At 30.2% G+C, this 19,862-nt stretch overlaps 1 protein-coding gene across 3 annotated transcripts; it reads right to left on the bottom strand.

Moving 5' to 3' along the window:
- Positions 1-809: 809 nt before the first annotated feature.
- Positions 810-19,312, bottom strand: LOC126265270 (uncharacterized). 3 transcript variants are annotated; one of them, XM_049966139.1, is made up of 6 exons: positions 19,207-19,312; positions 3,719-3,860; positions 3,490-3,662; positions 3,369-3,436; positions 1,120-1,221; positions 810-1,069 (listed from the first exon to the last, which is right to left on the bottom strand). In XM_049966139.1, exons 2-6 carry the CDS (start codon positions 3,838-3,840, stop codon positions 947-949), a joined length of 588 nt encoding a protein of 195 aa, XP_049822096.1. In that variant the 5' UTR covers positions 3,841-3,860; positions 19,207-19,312; the 3' UTR covers positions 810-946. The 3 variants fall into 3 exon arrangements, with proteins under 3 accessions (XP_049822096.1, XP_049822095.1, XP_049822094.1); XM_049966138.1 differs by lacking the exon at positions 1,120-1,221 and adding an exon at positions 3,215-3,316 and having other exon boundaries at positions 819-1,069; XM_049966137.1 differs by lacking the exons at positions 810-1,069; positions 1,120-1,221 and adding exons at positions 2,981-3,164; positions 3,215-3,316.
- Positions 19,313-19,862: the final 550 nt, after the last annotated feature.

The raw sequence follows: 19,862 nt of genomic DNA, 5'->3' as shown, positions 1-19,862 counted from the left end.
TGGTACCTTGAAGTACGTGTATAGTTAATTTTTTAATTCTCAACAACTAAGTTACATTATATACTCTATTAATACAACTTGACTGAACATACTGATATTCATTATTAACTAAATGTATTATGGATAGTAAATAATTTTCAATTGTTTTATTTTACATAATAAAATGTGTTTTCATATTTATTTAAAAGATATTTTACTTTATTAAAATAATCATTTCCATACAAAAATAATTAAAATTATTTCTTAATTGATTCTAAATATATTTCACCCACAATCAAAGAACTTGAATCACCTGCAAATGTTTTTATATATTGGTTATTGGAATTTCCTAAGTTTGAAAGTCATTAATAAGAATTATGAACACAATTGGTCTAATTACGGTACCTTGAGGTAGACATATATTTAATTTTTTAATTCTCAACGAATAAGCTACATCATCTTTTTATATACTCTATTAATACAACTACTCTGGTGTTTAAGTAAAAGAAATACATGATAATTAGTAAATGATAGTTACATCAAATATTTTACGTTTGGCTTGACTGGACATAGTGATATTCATTATTAACTAAATCTATTATGGATAGCAAATTAATTTTCAATTGTTTTATTCTAATAATAAACTGTGTTTTCTTATATATTTAAAAGATATTTTACTTTATTAAAATAATCAGTTCTATACAAAAATAATTAAAAACATTTCTTAATTAATTCACAATCACAATTCACAATCAAAAAACTTGAATCACCTGCAAAATTTTTTATTTATTGGTTATTAGAATTTCCTAAGAAATCCAGACTGGAGCTGGCTGCGATATTGTAGATGTTTACTGTGTGTTTCACGCTTGTATTTAACAGGTTGCGACTGGTAATGAAACATTGACAGGTGCTCAAAGTTATTGGAATTTATTTGTACTAATTCTATTGTACCACAATATAATCAAAGTTATTTCAAAATTTTTTGCTCTGCGGTGTTACTGATAATTTGTCTGTATCCGCTGTGGATTTTTAGTATGTCCTTCTTCAGTTCCGACACTCTAACTTCCCTGTTCTTCAATCTTTCAGCCAACTAAAACAGTTAGTATGAAGTTTATATTAGATAATTGTTGTTGTTCTTACACTCTTTAAACACGTCTGAAGTTCCTTCACGGATTTGACGAGACAAGCGTTTTCCCTGGTCAATCGGTTTTCGTTGTCGTTCTCCACCATCACTTCCTTGTTCTGAAACCAAACTGATCAACTCGGGGGGCCTGTTCAATTAAAACTAAAACTACCTCAGTCGCAATCCTAGTTTGCTCGAAGTCCTCGATCCTGTTCAGCAACATGATCAGATGTCTCGAATCTGAAAAGCCATCAAGTATTAAGCTTCGTCCAAAATATTAACTAGGCCACCACCTCTCGGGTCGATGTTTGTGCTTATGTATGTTTTCAGTTGTTCCACTTCCTTTTGGGCGTACTCCTTGCATCGTTTTTCGTTCTCCAGATCTTGCTCCAGGTAACGTATTTTGTTTTGCAGTTGCGTCAGTTCCTGTTGAAACTTGGCCTCCAAAAATTTAGCCTTGTGCAAACTTTATACGGAGAGAGAGGAGATTAACAATGTTTGGAGTTTAAGGTTTAAGAACTCACTTGTAATCTAGCTTGTGCCTTTCTGAATTGATATCCCCTAAAATTGAAGCCACCATATTCATCGTCTTTTCCAATGTGATATTTGGATTTATGTCTTCGTGGGTCTCACATCCTACATCCATTTTGTTGGATAGTTGGCAAACTGTATAAAAAAGCAATAAGAATAAACAAAATATACCATTTTTCCTAAAATTTCTTTTACATTTTTCTTAACAATTTCTCAAAACATATTTCAATATTCATTAGGCTTCACGAATTTAATATAAATATATATATATATATATATATATATTAACATTATCTGAATTTTTTATCAATGGCAACTAATTCCCGACTTTCATGTTCTATATTATAAAACTTTTATAATGTCTTTATTGAAGAGAAAACTCAAAATTTGTATATTGGTTATAAGAATTTCCTAAATTTGAAAAGTCTTTAATAAAAACTGTGAATACAATCGGTCTTATTATGGTACCTTGAAGTACACCTATAGTTAATTTTCTAATTCTCAACAACTAAGTTACATTATATACTCTATTAATACAACTTGACTGAACATACTGATATTCATTATTAACTAAATGTATTATGGATAGTAAATAATTTTCAATTGTTTTATTTTACATAATAAAATGTGTTTTCATATTTATTTAAAAGATATTTTACTTTATTAAAATAATCATTTCCATACAAAAATAATTAAAATTATTTCTTAATTGATTCTAAATATATTTCACCCACAATCAAAGAACTTGAATCACCTGCAAATGTTTTTATATATTGGTTATTGGAATTTCCTAAGTTTGAAAGTCATTAATAAGAATTATGAACACAATTGGTCTAATTACGGTACCTTGAGGTAGATATATATTTAATTTTTTAATTCTCAACGAATAAGCTACATCATCTTTTTATATACTCTATTAATACAACTACTCTGGTGTTTAAGTAAAAGAAATACATGATAATTAGTAAATGATAGTTACATCAAATATTTTACGTTTGGCTTGACTGGACATAGTGATATTCATTATTAACTAAATCTATTATGGATAGCAAATTAATTTTCAATTGTTTTATTCTAATAATAAACTGCGTTTTCTTATATATTTAAAAGATATTTTACTTTATTAAAATAATCAGTTCTATACAAAAATAATTAAAAACATTTCTTAATTAATTCACAATCACAATTCACAATCAAAAAACTTGAATCACCTGCAAAATTTTTTATTTATTGGTTATTAGAATTTCCTAAGATATCCAGACCGGAGCTGGCTGCGATATTGTCGATGTTTACTGTTTGTTTCACGCTTGTATTTAACAGGTTGCGACTGGTAATGAAACATTGACAGGTGCTCAAAGTTATTGGAATTTATTTGTACTAATTCTATTGTACCACAATATAATCAAAGTTATTTCAGAATTTTTTGCTCTGCGGTGTTACTGATAATTTGTCTGTATCCGCTGTGGATTTTTAGTATGTCCTTCTTCAGTTCCGACACTCTAACTTCCCTGTTCTTCAATCTTTCAGCCAACTAAAACAGTTAGTATGAAGTTTATATTACATAATTGTTGTTGCTCTTACACTCTTTAAACATGTCTGAAGTTCCTTCACGAATTTGACGAGACAAGCGTTTTCCCTGGTCAATCGGTTTTCGTTGTCGTTCTCCACCATCACTTCCTTGTTCTGAAACCAAACTGATCAACTTGGGGCGTTGTTCAATTAAAACTAAAACTACCTCCGTCGCAATCCTAGTTTGCTCGAAGTCCTCGATCCTGTTCAGCAACATGATCAGATGTCTCGAATCTGAAAAGCCATCAAGTATTAAGCTTCGTCCAAAATATTAACGAGGCCACCACCTCTCGGGTCGATGTTTGTGCTTATGTATGTTTTCAGTTGTTCCACTTCCTTTTGGGCGTACTCCTTGCATCGTTTTTCGTTCTCCAGATCTTGCTCCAGGTAACGTATTTTGTTTTGCAGTTGCGTCAGTTCCTGTTGAAACTTGGCCTCCAAAAATTTAGCCTTGTGCAAACTTTATACGGAGAGAGGAGATTAACAATGTTTGGAGTTTAACGTTTACGAACTCACTTGTAATCTAGCTTGTGCCTTTCTGAATTGATGTCCCCTAAAATTGAAGCCACCATATTCATCGTCTTTTCCAATGTGATATTTGGATTTATGTCTTCGTCGGTCTCGCATCCTACATCCATTTTGTTGGATAGTTGCCAAACTGAATAAAAAAGCAATAAATAAACAAAATATACCTTTTTTCCTAAAATTTATTTTACATTTTTCTTTAACAATTTTTCGAAACATATTTCAATATTCATTAGGCTTCATGAATTTAATATAACTCCATATATATAGCATTATTTGAAGTTGTTAATGATGGTAACTAATTCTCAACTGTTATGTTCTATATTATAAAACTTTTGTAATGTCTTTACTGAAGAGAAAATTTGAAATTTGTATATTCGTTATTAGAATTTCCTAATTTTGAAAGGTTAATAAGAATTATGAACACAATCGGTTCTATACGGTATCCTGAGGTATACTTTCTAATTAATTTTCTAATCCATAATGAATAAACTACATTATGTTTTTATATACTCTATTAAAACAACCACTTTGGTGTATAAGTAAAGAAAGAAAGCCATGATAACCAGTAATGATAGCCACATGGAATATTTTATGTTTGGCATGACTGGCCATAATAATATTCATTATTAACTAAATGTATTAGGGATAGTAATACGTAATTAATTTTCAATTGTTTTATTTTAAATTATAAAATGTCTTTACTTATTTACTTGAAAGATATTTTACGTTATTAAAATAATCATTTATATATAAAAATAATTAAAAATATTTCTTAATTATTTCTGAATATATTTCACCCACACTCAAAGAACTTGAATCACCTGAAATTTTTTTATTTATTGGTTATTGGAATTTCCTAAGTTTGGAATGTCATTAATAAAAATTATGAACACAATCGGTTTAGTTACGGTACCTTGCAGTACACATATATTTAATTTTTAATTCACAACGCATAAACTACATCATATCTTTATATACTCTCTGAATACAATTACTTTCGAGTTTAAGTAAAAGAAATACATGATAATTAGTAAATGATACTTGCATCGAATATTTTCTGTTTGGCATGACTGGTCATAATAATATTCATTATTAACTAAATGTATTAGGGATGGTAAATTAATTTTCAATTGTTTTATTTCAAATAATAAAATGTCTTTACTTATTTACTTAAAAGACATTTTACGTTATTAAAATAATCATTTATATACAAAAATAATTAAAAATATTTCTTAATTATTTCTGAATATATTTCACCCACACTCAAAGAACTTGAATCACCTGCAATTTTTTTATTTATTGGTTATTGGAATTTCCTAAGTTTGGAACGTCATTAATAAAAATTATGAACACAATCGGTTTAGTTACGGTACCTTGCAGTACACATATATTTAATTTTTAATTCACAACGCATAAACTACATCATCTCTTTATATACTCTATGAATACAATTACTTTCGAGTTTAAGTAAAAGAAATACATGATAATTAGTAAATGATACTTGCATCGAATATTTTCTGTTTGGCATGACTGGTCATAATAATATTCATTATTAACTAAATGTATTAGGGACAGTAAATTAATTTTCAATTGTTTTATTTTAAATGATAAAATGTGTTTACTTATTTACTTAAAAGATATTTTACATTATTAAAATAATCATTTATATACAAAAATAATTAAAAATATTTCTTAATTATTTCAGAATATATTTCATCCACACTCAAAGAACTTGAATCACCTGCAATTTTTTTATTTATTGGTTATTTCAATTTCCTAAGTTTGAAATGTCATTAATAAGAAATATGAACACAATCGGTTTAATTAGGGTACCTTGAAGTACACATATAGTTAATTTTTTAATTCTCAACGAATAAGCTACTTCATCTTTTTATATACTCTATTAATACAACTACTTTGGTGCTTAAGTAAAAGAAATACATGATAATTAGTAAATGATACTTGCATCGAATATATTCTGTTTGACATGACTGGTCATAATAATATTCATTATTAACTAAATGTATTAGGGATAGTAAATTAATTTTCAATTGTTTTATTTCAAATAATAACATGTCTTTACTTATTTACTTAAAAGATATTTTACGTTATTAAAATAATCATTTATATACAAAAATAATTAAAAATATTTCTTAATTATTTCTGAATATATTTCACCCACACTCAAAGAACTTGAATCACCTGCAATTTTTTTATTTATTGGTTATTGGAATTTCCTAAGTTTGGAACGTCATTAATAAAAATTATGAACACAATCGGTTTAGTTACGGTACCTTGAAGTACACATATATTTAATTTTTAATTCACAACGCATAAACCACATCATCTCTTTATATACTCTATTAATACAACTACTTTCGTGTTTAAGTAAAAGAAATACATGATAATTAGTAAATGATACTTGCATCGAATATTTTGTTTGGCATGACTGGTCATAATAATATTCATTATTAATTAAATGTATTAGGGATGGTAAATTAATTTTCAATTGTTTTATTTCAAATAATAACATGTCTTTACTTATTTACTTAAAAGATATTTTACGTTATTAAAATAATCATTTATATACAAAAATAATTAAAAATATTTCTTAATTATTTCTGAATATATTTCACCCACACTCAAAGAACTTGAATCACCTGCAATTTTTTTATTTATTGGTTATTGGAATTTCCTAAGTTTGGAACGTCATTAATAAAAATTATGAACACAATCGGTTTAGTTACGGTACCTTGAAGTACACATATATTTAATTTTTAATTCACAACGCATAAACCACATCATCTCTTTATATACTCTATTAATACAACTACTTTCGTGTTTAAGTAAAAGAAATACATGATAATTAGTAAATGATACTTGCATCGAATATTTTGTTTGGCATGACTGGTCATAATAATATTCATTATTAATTAAATGTATTAGGGATGGTAAATTAATTTTCAATTGTTTTATTTCAAATAATAACATGTCTTTACTTATTTACTTAAAAGATATTTTACGTTATTAAAATAATCATTTATATACAAAAATAATTAAAAATATTTCTTAATTATTTCTGAATATATTTCACCCACACTCCAAGAACTTGAATCACCTGCAATTTTTTTATTTATTGGTTATTGGAATTTCCTAAGTTTGGAACGTCATTAATAAAAATTATGAACACAATCGGTTTAGTTACGGTACCTTGCAGTACACATATATTTAATTTTTAATTCACAAGGCATAAGCTACATCATCTCTTTATATATTCTATTAATACAACTACTTTGGTGTTTAAGTAAAAGAAATACATGATAATTAGTAAATGATACTTGCATCGAATATTTTATGTTTGGCATGACTGGCCATAATAATATTCATTATTAACTAAATGTATTATAGATAGTAAATTAATGTTCAATTGTTTTATTTTTAATAATAAATTGTGTTAAAAACATTTTTTAATTAATTCTGATAATATTTCACCCACAATCATCATCACCACATGAATCAGCTGCAACATTTTTATTTGTTGGTTATTGGAATTTCCTAAATTTGAAAAGTCATTAATACGAATTATGAACACAATCGGTCTTGTTACGGTACCTTGAGGTATACATATATTTACTTTTCTAATATAGATCATATTAACGCAGTAGCTGGTGTAAAAAATAAATAAAAAAAACAACGAGAATCAGTAATGAATGTCACATGGAATATTTTATCTCATCCCAGAGAATCCCCGTTATTTTTTCCTTTTAACACATGTGTACATATTTGCCTTGGCCGTTCTCCACGCTGTCTGCACGTCACATTCGGGGCTTATGAAATTAATACGGTCCCGGCCGTTCCGCAAATCCAAAAGCGGCCACTAATGTCGTTATGCAAACACACACACACACACACACACACACACACGGTTTTTGTATTGCAGGAACGTCCAGTTTCCGGCGTCGGCCCGTAATAAAGTTAAATTCGGCTCGTTCCGAACGCGACGGCTGAAATATTCGCGTAGCGAGCATAATTTTATTTGCAAGATGTGAAAGGCGGCGTTCGGCCTGCATAAAAGGTGTGCGTTACACGTTCTTCCGCCGGTCTCGCTCCGGTCTCGCCGATCTCGTTTGCATATTCATACGCCGGATTGCTAATTAACGCTCTTGAGTATGCGACACACCGCATATTTCAAGTTCTTCGCCCGAGCCACCCCCGATGCCGTGCGGATACAATTATGTGGGCCGGCTCCTGTGTGTGGTATAAATTTGCTAGTTTTTCAATTAGGATGGGTACAGGTTGGCCGGTTTGTTGGGACAGTAGAACGGTGGCCAGTGAAACTTTGTAAGATATTTCATGAAAAATGTAAATCAAATTTTGCCAAGTCAATGTAAAAAATATTATAAACATTTTTTGTATTTTTAAATTGTAAATATTTTTAAATTGTAATAAAACCAAAAAACCTAATGTGAAAATATAATGAATTAATAAAAACACGTTTTTGTAACTAATTATTCGTATATAAAATATATATTGCAAAATGATGTTACATTACCTTCAAAAATTAAAATAACAACACCCACCAAATATCTAAATATTTATTACATATTATGGTATATATAATAATTATGCCAAAATTAGCTGCTGGTGGTCTCCATAATGATTTTGGCGATTCAATATAATTAAATTATTGCATGCAGACATTAAATATTATGTTATTTTATAATTTATAAGTTAAATTAATTTATAGTAGGTATAATTTAATTCGATTTTTCTGGGTGTACTCTAGACACCTTTAAGTTTTGTGGCACTACTTAATTAGAAGAATTTATTCTTAATAACATTTATATTATTTTATTATTGAATAAGTCACACTTACTGAGATGAAAGAAACATGAATAATGAAGGTCTAAATATTACTGACGTTACTAAAAGCTTAAGTTCCTCTTGAAAAATGGTTTACAATATTATTACCAAGTATGAAACAACACACTGAATTGAAAATACACTAAGAGAATGTCCAAACAATAAAAAAAATAATCTTTAGACACTCTAGAGGAAAGGAAAATAATAATTAACATGAATATTGAAGGTCTAAATATTACTGACGTCACTAAATGCTTAAGTTGCTTCCGGAAAAATGGTATACAATGTTATTAACAAATACGAAACAACACACTAGATTGAAAATACAGTAAAAAGACGTCCTAAAAAACTGTAGACGTTCTAGAGTAAAAGATAAATAATAATTAACATGAATAATGAAGGTCTAAATATTATTAATGTCACTAAAAGTTTAAGTTGCTTCCGGGAAAATGGTTTACAATGTTATTAACAAATATGAAAGAACACACTGAATTGAAAATACAGTCAGAAAATGTGCTAAAAACTGTAAAAATAATAATTAACATGAATAATGAAGGTCTAAATATTACTGACGTCACTAAAAGCTTAAGTTGCTTCTGCACAATCTTATTAACAAATATGAAACACCACACTGAATTGAAAATACAGTAAGAAAATGTCCTAAAAAACTGTAGGCATTCTAGAGTAAAAAAAAATAATTAACATGAATAATGAAGGTCTAAATATTACTGACGTCACTAAAAGCTTAAGCTGCTTCTGAAAAATGGTTCACAATGTTATTAACAAATATGAAAGAACACACTGAATTGAAAATACAGTCAGAAAATGTGCTAAAAAAAAACTCTAGACATTTTAGAGTAAAAGAAAATAATAATTAACATGAATAATGAAGGTCTAAATATTATTAATGTCACTAAAAGCTTAAGTTGCTTCCGGGAAAATGGTTTACAATGTTATTAACAAATATGAAACACCACACTGAATTGAAAATACAGTAATAAAACGTCCTAAAAAACTGTAGACATTCTAGAGTAAAAAAAATAATAATTAACATGAATAATGAAGGTCTAAATATTACTGACGTTTCTAAAAGCTTAAGTTCCTCTTGAAAAATGGTTTACAATATTATTACCAAGTATGAAACAACACACTGAATTGAAAATACACTAAGAGAACGTCCAAATAATAAAAAAAAATAATCTCTAGGCACTCTAGAGGAAAGGAAAATAATAATTAACATGAATATTGAAGGTCTAAATATTACTGACGTCACTAAATGCTTAAGTTGCTTCCGGAAAAATGGTATACAATGTTATTAACAAATACGAAACAACACACTAGATTGAAAATACAGTAAAAAGACGTCCTAAAAAACTGTAGACATTCTAGAGTAAAAGATAAATAATAATTAACATGAATAATGAAGGTCTAAATATTATTAATGTCACTAAAAGCTTAAGTTGCTTCCGGGAAAATGGTTTACAATGTTATTAACAAATATGAAAGAACACACTGAATTGAAAATACAGTCAGAAAATGTGCTAAAAAAAACTCTAGACACTCTAGAGTAAAAGAAAATAATAATTAACATGAATAATGAAGGTCTAAATATTATTAATGTCACTAAAAGCTTAAGTTGCTTCCGGGAAAATGGTTTACAATGTTATTAACAAATATGAAACAACATACTGAATTGAAAATACAGTAAGAAAATGTCCTAAAAAACTGTAGACATTCTAGAGTAAAAAAAATAATAATTAACATGAATAATGAAGGTCTAAATATTACTGACATCACTAAAAGCTTAAGTTGCTTCTGAAAAATGGTTCACAATGTTATTAACAAATATGAAAGAAGACACTGAATTGAAAATACAGTCAGATAATGTGCTAAAAAAAACTCTAGACACTCTAGAGTAAAAGAAAATAATAATTAACATGAATAATGAAGGTCTAAATATTATTAATGTCACTAAAAGTTTAAGTTGCTTCCGGAAAAATGGTTTACAATGTTATTAACAAATATGAAACACCACACTGAATTGAAAATACAGTAAGAAAACGTCCTAAAAAACTGTAGACATTCTAGAGTAAAAAAAATAATAATTAACATAAATAATGAAGGTCTAAATATTATTAATGTCACTAAAAGCTTAAGTTGCTTCCGGGCAAATGGTTTACAATGTTATTAACAAATATGAAACAACACACTGAATTGAAAATACAGTAAGAAAATGTCCTAAAAAACTGTAGACATTCTAGAGTAAAAAAAAATAATAATTAACATGAATAATGAAGGTCTAAATATTACTGACATCACTAAAAGCTTAAGTTGCTTCTGAAAAATGGTTCACAATGTTATTAACAAATATGAAAGAAGACACTGAATTGAAAATACAGTCAGATAATGTGCTAAAAAAAACTCTAGACACTCTAGAGTAAAAGAAAATAATAATTAACATGAATAATGAAGGTCTAAATATTACTAACGTCACTAAAAGTTTAAGTTGCTTCCGGAAAAATGGTTTACAATGTTATTAACAAATATGAAACACCACACTGAATTGAAAATACAGTAAGAAAACGTCCTAAAAAACTGTAGACATTCTAGAGTAAAAAAAATAATAATTAACATAAATAATGAAGGTCTAAATATTACTGACGTCACTAAAAGCTTAAGTTGCATCTGAAAAATGGTTCACAATGTTATTAACAAATATGAAAGAATACACTGAATTGAAAATACAGAAAGAAAATGTCCTAAAAAAACTCTAGACACTCTAGAGTAAAAGAAAATAATAATTAACATGAATAATGAAGGTCTAAATATTACTAACGTCACTAAAAGCTTAAGTTGCTTCTGGAAAAATGGTTTACAATATTATTACCAAGTATAAAACAACACACTGAATTGAAAATACAGTAAGAAAACAAACTAACAAAAAAAAAAACAACCATTTGTATAGGCAGATAAATTGAAAGATTCATTTTAAATTATCATAGAGGACCCATCTTTCTCTCTCCAATGATCAAATGATCAAAAAACGATTCTGTATGGTGCTGTTGAAGAAATACGTTGTTTAAGAAGGATCGATTGGCTTTGTTCTCTTCGACCAAATTATAGGGGATCCAAGCACGTGCACTCTTTATTTTTTTCAAGATGGTCGACTAAGGTTGGTTAACAGTTCTTCGATTGTCTGACATGGATTTGCTTCCACTTCTGCCCTTAGCATGTTGTTGTCTAAGGCAGTTGGTTTTCCTAATCCATAGGAGTGAGAGAGATCAATATTACCGGATCTGAACTTGGAAAACCATCTTTGGCATTTACAAACGTCTGATACTCTTGGATAAACATCGCAATTTTTGTTTTACTACCTTTGAGAGACTCGAAAATCATACAATGTCTGATATGCTCTTCTGGTATTTGGCTGGTCATTTCACCCCAAATTGCAAAAAAAACTTTAATATTGATCATTTAGAAGTGACACAATAACTAAAATGACTTTGGCACCCCTTCGAGATACACAATGAGCTGACAAATGGCAATTAAATATCGACATTCGCAGAAACATAAAAAATCAACAATTTTATGGTAATTTGTGCTACTTCTCAGGCCACCACAGTATGCTCAAAGCGGCCGCTGCCAAGAATTAAAGCGTAAACTTGGCGATACACTTGTAAAGCGGATCCGTAATAGAAGCGGTGCAACGACAACAAACATCGAATCAGAAATCGCGGAACTATCGCGCACAATAGAGCCGTCGAAGGATTCCGCAATTTTCGCGTCGTATCTGAATGTAATGGCGATTCCTCTTAAAAAATCGATAAGCCATTTCCTCGGCGTAATTATTTTTCTTGGGGTGTCATCCGACAATTTCTGATGCGGGGCCGTAAATAAGCCGTCGCGACGCCGTTTTCGATTTGAATTCCGCGTCCGCGTCGCAGATAAAAAATCGCGGCCGTTCCTTTTTTTAATCACGGTCATTTGTCCGGTTTAATCAGGACGTACGTAAGCTAAGTGGCCCGATTAATCACATTCCAGTCTGCACCATTTCCTTTCAATTTTCAAATGGGGGGTTGTAATTTTAGCGGCGGGAACACGACTCAATCTCTCGACCCTCGTAATGTTTTTTTCAGTGTTGTTATGGGGAAAATATTTTTTTCACAATTGATTAATATGATAATAAAAAAATATGATAATACTTGTTTCTGAAGCTTCAAATAAATAGCCCTCAGGCACTTTTTTGTACTAAAAATAATTAATTAATTTTACTTTAATTAACAACCACTTCAAATCTGGAAACGAGTTTAATGAAAATACTTCATTAATTTTTATTTAAAACAAAGCGAATAAAAGCTCATTTTAAATAGTTTATTTGTTTCATTAAAATGCTTAGTTATAAATTAGTTAACTGAACATACAATAGTAATAAAATTATATTTAATATTTTAAAATGAAAATTGACACTGAATAAATTATTGTCCCAAAACAGAGAAACAAAGCTTTTCATTGAACTTTACTCTCTATTTAATAATCATCAATGTTTTTTAAGAAAAAATGATTTCAGATTCATAATAAACCGCCTTCAGGTACTTTGATAAATTACGAGAAGAAAAAAATATTCATTAATTTTGTTTTAATTTAAAAACACTGAAATTTTTTAATATTTATTTAAAATCAAGAATATGAAGTTATTAAATATTTTTCAGACAGTTTCTTTGATTTAATATATATGTTAAATTTAATGCTAATTGAACAATTAGAATAATAAGAATATTATTATAATTTAAAAATATAAATTAACTAGAAATAAATTATTGTTATATTATTGCTTCAAAACATACTGAAACAAAGCTTTTTATAGAACTTTACCCTCTATTTTATAATTATCAAAGTTTCAAAAAAATAATTATTGATTTTTGATTGATAATAAATCGCCTTCAGGTACTTTTGGTGAATTACGAGAAGAATGAATATTGATTAATTGTTTTAATTTGAAAACACTGAAATTTGTGCAGGGATGTACTGAAAATACTTCCGTAATAATTAAAATCAAGAAGAATAAGAAGTTATTAAATAGTTTTCAGGCAGTTTCTTTGACTTATTAATATGTTAATTTTACTGCTAATTGAACAATTAGAATAATAAGAATATTCTTATAATTTTAAAATGTAAATTAACGCAGAATAAATTATTATAATATTCTTGTTTCAAAACATACTGAAACAAAGCTTTTCATAGAACTTTACCTTCTATTTTGTAATCACCAAAATTTCACAAAAATAGTTATTGATTTCAAATTCATAATGAATCGCCTTCAGGTACTTTTGGTGAATTACGGGAAGAAAAAATATTAATTTTGTTTTATTTTAAAAACAATGAAATTTGTATAGGAATATACTGAAAATACTTCCTTAATTTTTATTTAAAATCAAGAAAAATAAGAAGTTATTAAATATATTTCAAACAGTTCCTTTGGTTTAACAATATGTTAATTTTATTGCTAATTGAACTATTAGTATAATAAGAATATTATTATAATTTTAAAATATAAATTAACGCAGAATAAATTATTGTAATATTCTTGTTTCAAAACATACTGAAACAAAGCTTTTCATAGAACTTTACTCTATATTTTATAATCACCAAAGTTTCACAAAAATAGTTATTGATTTCAGATTCATAATAAATCGGCTACTTTTGGTGAATTACGAGAAGAAAAAATATTAATTTTGTTTTAATTTAAAAGCACTGAAATTTGTGCAGGGGTATACTGAAAATACTTCATATTTTTATTTAAAATCAAGAAGAATAAGAAGGTATTAAATATTTTCAGGCTGCTTATTTGATTTATTAATATGTTAATTTTATTACTAATTAAACTAAAATAAAACCAATATTATTGTCATTTTGAAATGTAAATTAATGGATAATAAACTATTGTAATATTTTTGTTTAAAAACATACAGAAACAAAGCTTTTTATTGAACTTTACTCTCTATTTTATAGTCATCAAAGTTTCAAAAAAAATAATGATCGATATCAGATTCATAATAAATCTACCTGGAGGCGACTGGCTTTTGATGTATTACAAAAAGAAAACATATTAATTAACTTTGTTTTAATTTAAAATCACTGAAATTTGTTCAGGGGTGTACTGAAAATAGTTTAATTTTCAATAAAAATCAAAAGAATAAAATGTTTCTTAAATTGCTAAATAATTTATTGAACCTATTTAATTAATTTTTATTAAAAAGAAATAAATCACATTTTTCAGTTTAATTTAATGAAGAAAACAAACCCAGAAAAATATTTATAATAATATTAATAATATTTTGAAATTTAAAATAACACAGAGTAAATTATTATTAAATTCCTGCCTCAAAAAACATAAAAACGATGTTTTTATATCACCCCAAGCCCGATTTTATAATAATATAATTTTGCCAGTCTAATTCATATTTAAATTAAAAACCGAATAAACCGTTTACGCCTGAAATCCCCCAACGTATTATCCACGGTTTTAGTTTAATTTTCCACTCATGATCTCGTAAAATAAAATTACATTGTGAATAAAACGGAACTTTCCCTAACTCCTACTTACTGCGTAGAGACGATAAGAAAGAATTGATATAGGATTATCTTAAACCGATTTCCTTTGCCGTCTAACATCCCGTGCATTATGTTTATTATTGTTTGATTCGCATTGTTCACTTTTGATAAACCGTCAAATCCATTGCTCACCATTCACATCGATAATAATCAGAAACCATTTCATTTTTTTTTCTCGTTGCGCGCCAGTTTTCCGGCGTATAAATTCCGGGGTCAGTTGCGGACTCTACGGGTCCGTAATAGTTTAAAATTTGGTCACGATTCGCCGGGACTTTTTCCCGCTGTGGCGCCCTTAAAATTTATTTCCATTTGACCCTTATAATCCGTGTTCTTGATTCGAGATTGTCAACAGTTCTGCAGCCGTGACATGATCCCATCAGATACACCGCAAATGCCCTAAATAAACTTAAGTGGCCCCGATATTTGGACTGAATATAAATTGATGTGTGTGCTCACTTGACGCACCGCTCACCCAAGGTGTATTTGTTTTTAATTAATGCCAAAGCCAGGAGGGATGTGAATGACTTAATCAAGTTTTTTCCGCTTCAGAAAAACCCCGTTCTTTACGGCCGGCTTTGCACACTTTAAATCTGGAATTATCCATCCCCTTAATCAGATAACGATAATTTAATTCACTGTTACCCCATTTAATTTCGGCGACAATTACCGCAAGAATATGTTAATATTTCAAAATAAATAGGCGACGTCGTGAGGCCGTTGTTGCTGCGGCGCGGACCCTCGAGTGCCGAATTAAAAAATCCTTTTAATTTAATTACAACCGTCACCCTCTTTTATGACCCCGTGTTCGGGGCTGCGCCGAAAGGAACAGGGATTTATGTTTGAATTCGCTCCAGACCATTAATGATCCACTTCGGTCTATCCGCCGTGTGTGTGTACAACATTACTACCAACTGACAGTCCGGGGGGATGGGAGGGTGGCTCGCAGCCGAAACGGGGGTCGCGGGGGCGCACATCTTATAAATTTCAATACGTCGGCGACGCCACTGCAGATTTACAGGGTCGGGTGTTACGCGATATGTGACGTGGGGATGATAAAGTTATTCGGCTCAAGGAGTTAAATTACTGAGTGGTATGTGGATATGGAAATTGTAATTTGAATGGGAATTAATTGTTGTTGTAGAAGGAACGATAATGGAACATGTGTTACGTATTTGAATAATTATCTATGTTGGTGCTCACTCGGCACATCGCTATTAATCTGCCCAAGAACCTTCATGGTAAACGCCGATAATCTGTTGTTTGGATGTTGTGCGGATTTTGATGTCAGCCAAAAACCAATGAAATTAATCAATGGAGATTCAGTTTCCTTCCCCTATGATAATTTTTCCTGTGTTGGAGAAAAAAGAAATTAACGCACCACACCAATAATAATTGATTATTTTCAATTTGTCCTTGAAAACAAATTCCTTCTCATGTATATGGAAAACTGCCAAAATTACCCCAGTATTCAAAAAAGGTGATTAATTAAGTAATTTCTCTAAAATATTTGAGCAGGTGTTATATTCTGTCATTTATCAAAGTGTTCCTTATAAAATTTCTCCTAATCAGCATGTTAGGCAGGTCCATCATCAGTAATTTGATACGTATGACTTATGATACAAGTTCGTTAATAGATCCTAAAAGTCAGATGGACATCTTTCATACAGACTTTTCACGTGCATTTGATACTATTGACCATGATATACTGTTGAACAAAACTTGATACTTTTGGTCTTAGTGGTAGTCTTATTAATTTAATTGAGAGTTATGTGTGAAACAGAACTTGTTACGTCTACTACAATGGCCTTAGGTCTTACACTTACACTGCAACGTCTGGCGTACCGCAGGGGTCTGACTTGGGACCCCTATTATTCCTTTTATTTATCAATGACTTGTTGATTTTGTTTTTATGCTATAGTCTAGCCTAGGCTGATGATCTGAAGCTGTATTATCAAGTCGACAGTATTTTACAAGCCCTCACTCTACAAAGTGATATTGACACTTTGTTGGCATAGTGTCAGAGTAATAACCTCCATCTAAATGTAAAGAAATGCTTTATTATAAGTTACACCAAACGTAAAGTGCAATTTCAGTTTTCCTACAACATAAATGGATGCGTGCTGGAGGGGAAAGATTGCTGTAAAGATCTGAGCATTTTATTTGACAACGAATTATCTTTTGTGTCTCAAATAATGGAAGTTTCTACATCAACTTTCAAGATTGAGATTTGTCTTAGGAAACTGCAAATCGATAAATTCTCAAATTGCATTTCAGACTCTTTTTTCTGCACTAGTATGAAGCAAATTGGAGTATTGCAGTATTGTCTGGAATCCCATTTACACTTGCCATCAAATTAGGCTGGAATCTGTTCAATGACGATACCTTAAGTACTTGAGCTTTCTTAAGAACAATATATACCCTGCTCGTAACACCTATCATAGTATATTGCTGCAAGAACATTCTATAGATTCACTGCTAGTAAGAAGAGGAACAATGTCAGCAAAGTTTCTTGTCAATATATTACATGGCAAAATTAATTATTTTTATATACTAGCCAACATTAGTTTTAATGTGCCAAGACTTCATTTAAGAAGCAGTGTTTCTCTCACCATACCAAGACATAGAGCCAATGTTTTACTAAAAAATCCAGTTTTCCAAATGTGCAGAAATGCTAACAAATATTATTATTATATTATTATATTAATTTATCTTATCTTTGAACTCAATATGGGATATTTCCACCTTTACTACGAATGACAGTCTCACATATTTGTTCATACTCAACATTTAGGTTCGAATTTCATTTTGGTCCAAATTCTCCCAAATTTCGAGTAGAAGATGCTACACATCCGCTAAGTTATTCGGACGGTTAGGATGGTCCCTTACACGTCTCCCAAGAATGTCCTAGATATGTTCTCTTGGGACAATGTCTGGACTCCAAGCTGGCCAGTCCATTGAATTCATCCCAACGTCAGTAAGATAATTTCAGACCTATAAAAGAAACATATGGCACGACATAATCTTCTAGAATGTCCAAAATGTAATGATCAGTACTAAGGTTCCCATTATTTATCACCACCAAGTCTGTATGTCCTCCTAAAAAAAATGTCTCTCCACACCATAACTGAGCCTCGATCAAATGAGGTTGTATTTACGAAGATACATTGACCATATCTTTCATTTACCATCGAAATACACACTTTATCCCATGTATTTTGGCAAAGTTTAGATTCATCTGTAAATTAAATTTGTTCCCAATCCATTTTTACGTGCTTTCCTGCAAAATTTAGTCGGGACTGCGATGATCCACGGTTAAGGTCGGACCTCGAGCAGGAACATGGGGTTGCACATTACCTTTTTGAAGTCGTTGTTGAATAGTTTCAATACTTATTCAAATTTCTACGTTCTTTAAACTTCTTGTAGTTACAAACCGATGTCTCAAAGTTAAAATTCTCAAAAACGATCTGAGCAGAAGTTGTGAATGGTTTCTACCCTGACCTGGTCACTAGTAGGGTCCTTGTACCGTTCAAAGTAAATACAAATAATATACTATTTACATAAATATTTATTTACAAAATTATGTGGTGCGTTAATTTCTTGGAAAAGTACATTAAACATGTAATAGTACTTGAAAACACTTCGATGGCAGGTTTTTTCACCCTTAGATTTATGTATTTAGCCCCCGGCCTGCAAGTTATAGATACCGAGTGGCGCAGTCGGTGCAGACGTCTACCCGAACAATGCGATGTGTTGTTGAAATGCGCGTGGCGGCCCGGGAGACCGTGAAATATTTAAATTAGGGGCTGTTATGTACACATCTCGTGCCGCTGATGGGAGATTGAGCATTGGTTGGTGCTACATTACGATTTAACACTGGCTGCACCGCTTTGTTCATGTCTGCCGAATCATTAATATCGATATGATGGGGGGGTGCAACATTTTTTTTTCTGTGGGGTGCGTTTCTTTACGTCGAGTGTTGTGTCAGGAAATGCGGGCCTTACCTACTGGAATATGGTGAAGAGGGGACGCTCAAAACACACAGCTCACCGGAACATTTACACTTTTTTATTTACATGATTTAAGAAATCTGACACGTGACTCACTTAACAAAAATGACAGTTACTAATGGTGACGGACGAGTTAATTAATTGTTGGAATTTTTAAGTTTTGGAGCTGCCCGTACCCGAGCTCAGTAATTAATCCGTGTAGTTTCGGAGTAATAGTTCAATTCGTGACTGAAAACATCCCCAAGAAGGCGTCCGAAGCTCACGGCGGTAAATCATTCGGTCTGCCATCGTGTTCCATTATCTAAATATTAGAAGATCATGGAGTTGGGAGTCGTGAACGAATTATAAACTGTGGTTAGCCCCGGATCGTTTAATGGATTTGATAATGTTATTGCGGTCATAACGGACAATTTAATTAGAATTTAGTTAAAGCATCACGTCGTTGATCCACGAGCCGAAGTTTTAATATCCCCATTAAGTCCGTGTGAATGGGCGCAATTCAAGTTTCTTACAATAAAGGGACGTTAATACCCCCTGCCCATATTACGTTGCACGAAGTTACTTTGTTGTTGTGTTATTTTAAAAACTGACGTCTTTTGATATTAATTTCAGCTTTCGAAAAAAACAACGTGGGATGGAAGGAACGCAGG

The sequence above is a fragment of the Aethina tumida genome, chromosome 4, assembly GCF_024364675.1.
Source record: "Aethina tumida isolate Nest 87 chromosome 4, icAetTumi1.1, whole genome shotgun sequence".
Classification (NCBI taxonomy): Eukaryota; Metazoa; Arthropoda; class Insecta; order Coleoptera; family Nitidulidae; genus Aethina; species Aethina tumida.
This window is presented reverse-complemented; position numbering and strand designations above follow the sequence as displayed.

What these genes read in the sequence shown, in the direction of transcription:
- LOC126265270 (XM_049966139.1), bottom strand. Translation starts at nt 3,840, where the DNA reads ATGGATGTAGGATGCGAGACCGACGAAGACATAAATCCAAATATCACA. An exon ending in CACAAACATCGACCCGAGAG is followed by an intron (nt 3,437 to 3,489) that starts GTGGTGGCCTCG and finishes ATGGCTTTTCAG; the next exon opens with ATTCGAGACATCTGATCATG. An exon ending in TTCAGACGTGTTTAAAGAGT is followed by an intron (nt 1,070 to 1,119) that starts GTAAGAACAACA and finishes TAACTGTTTTAG; the next exon opens with TTGGCTGAAAGATTGAAGAA.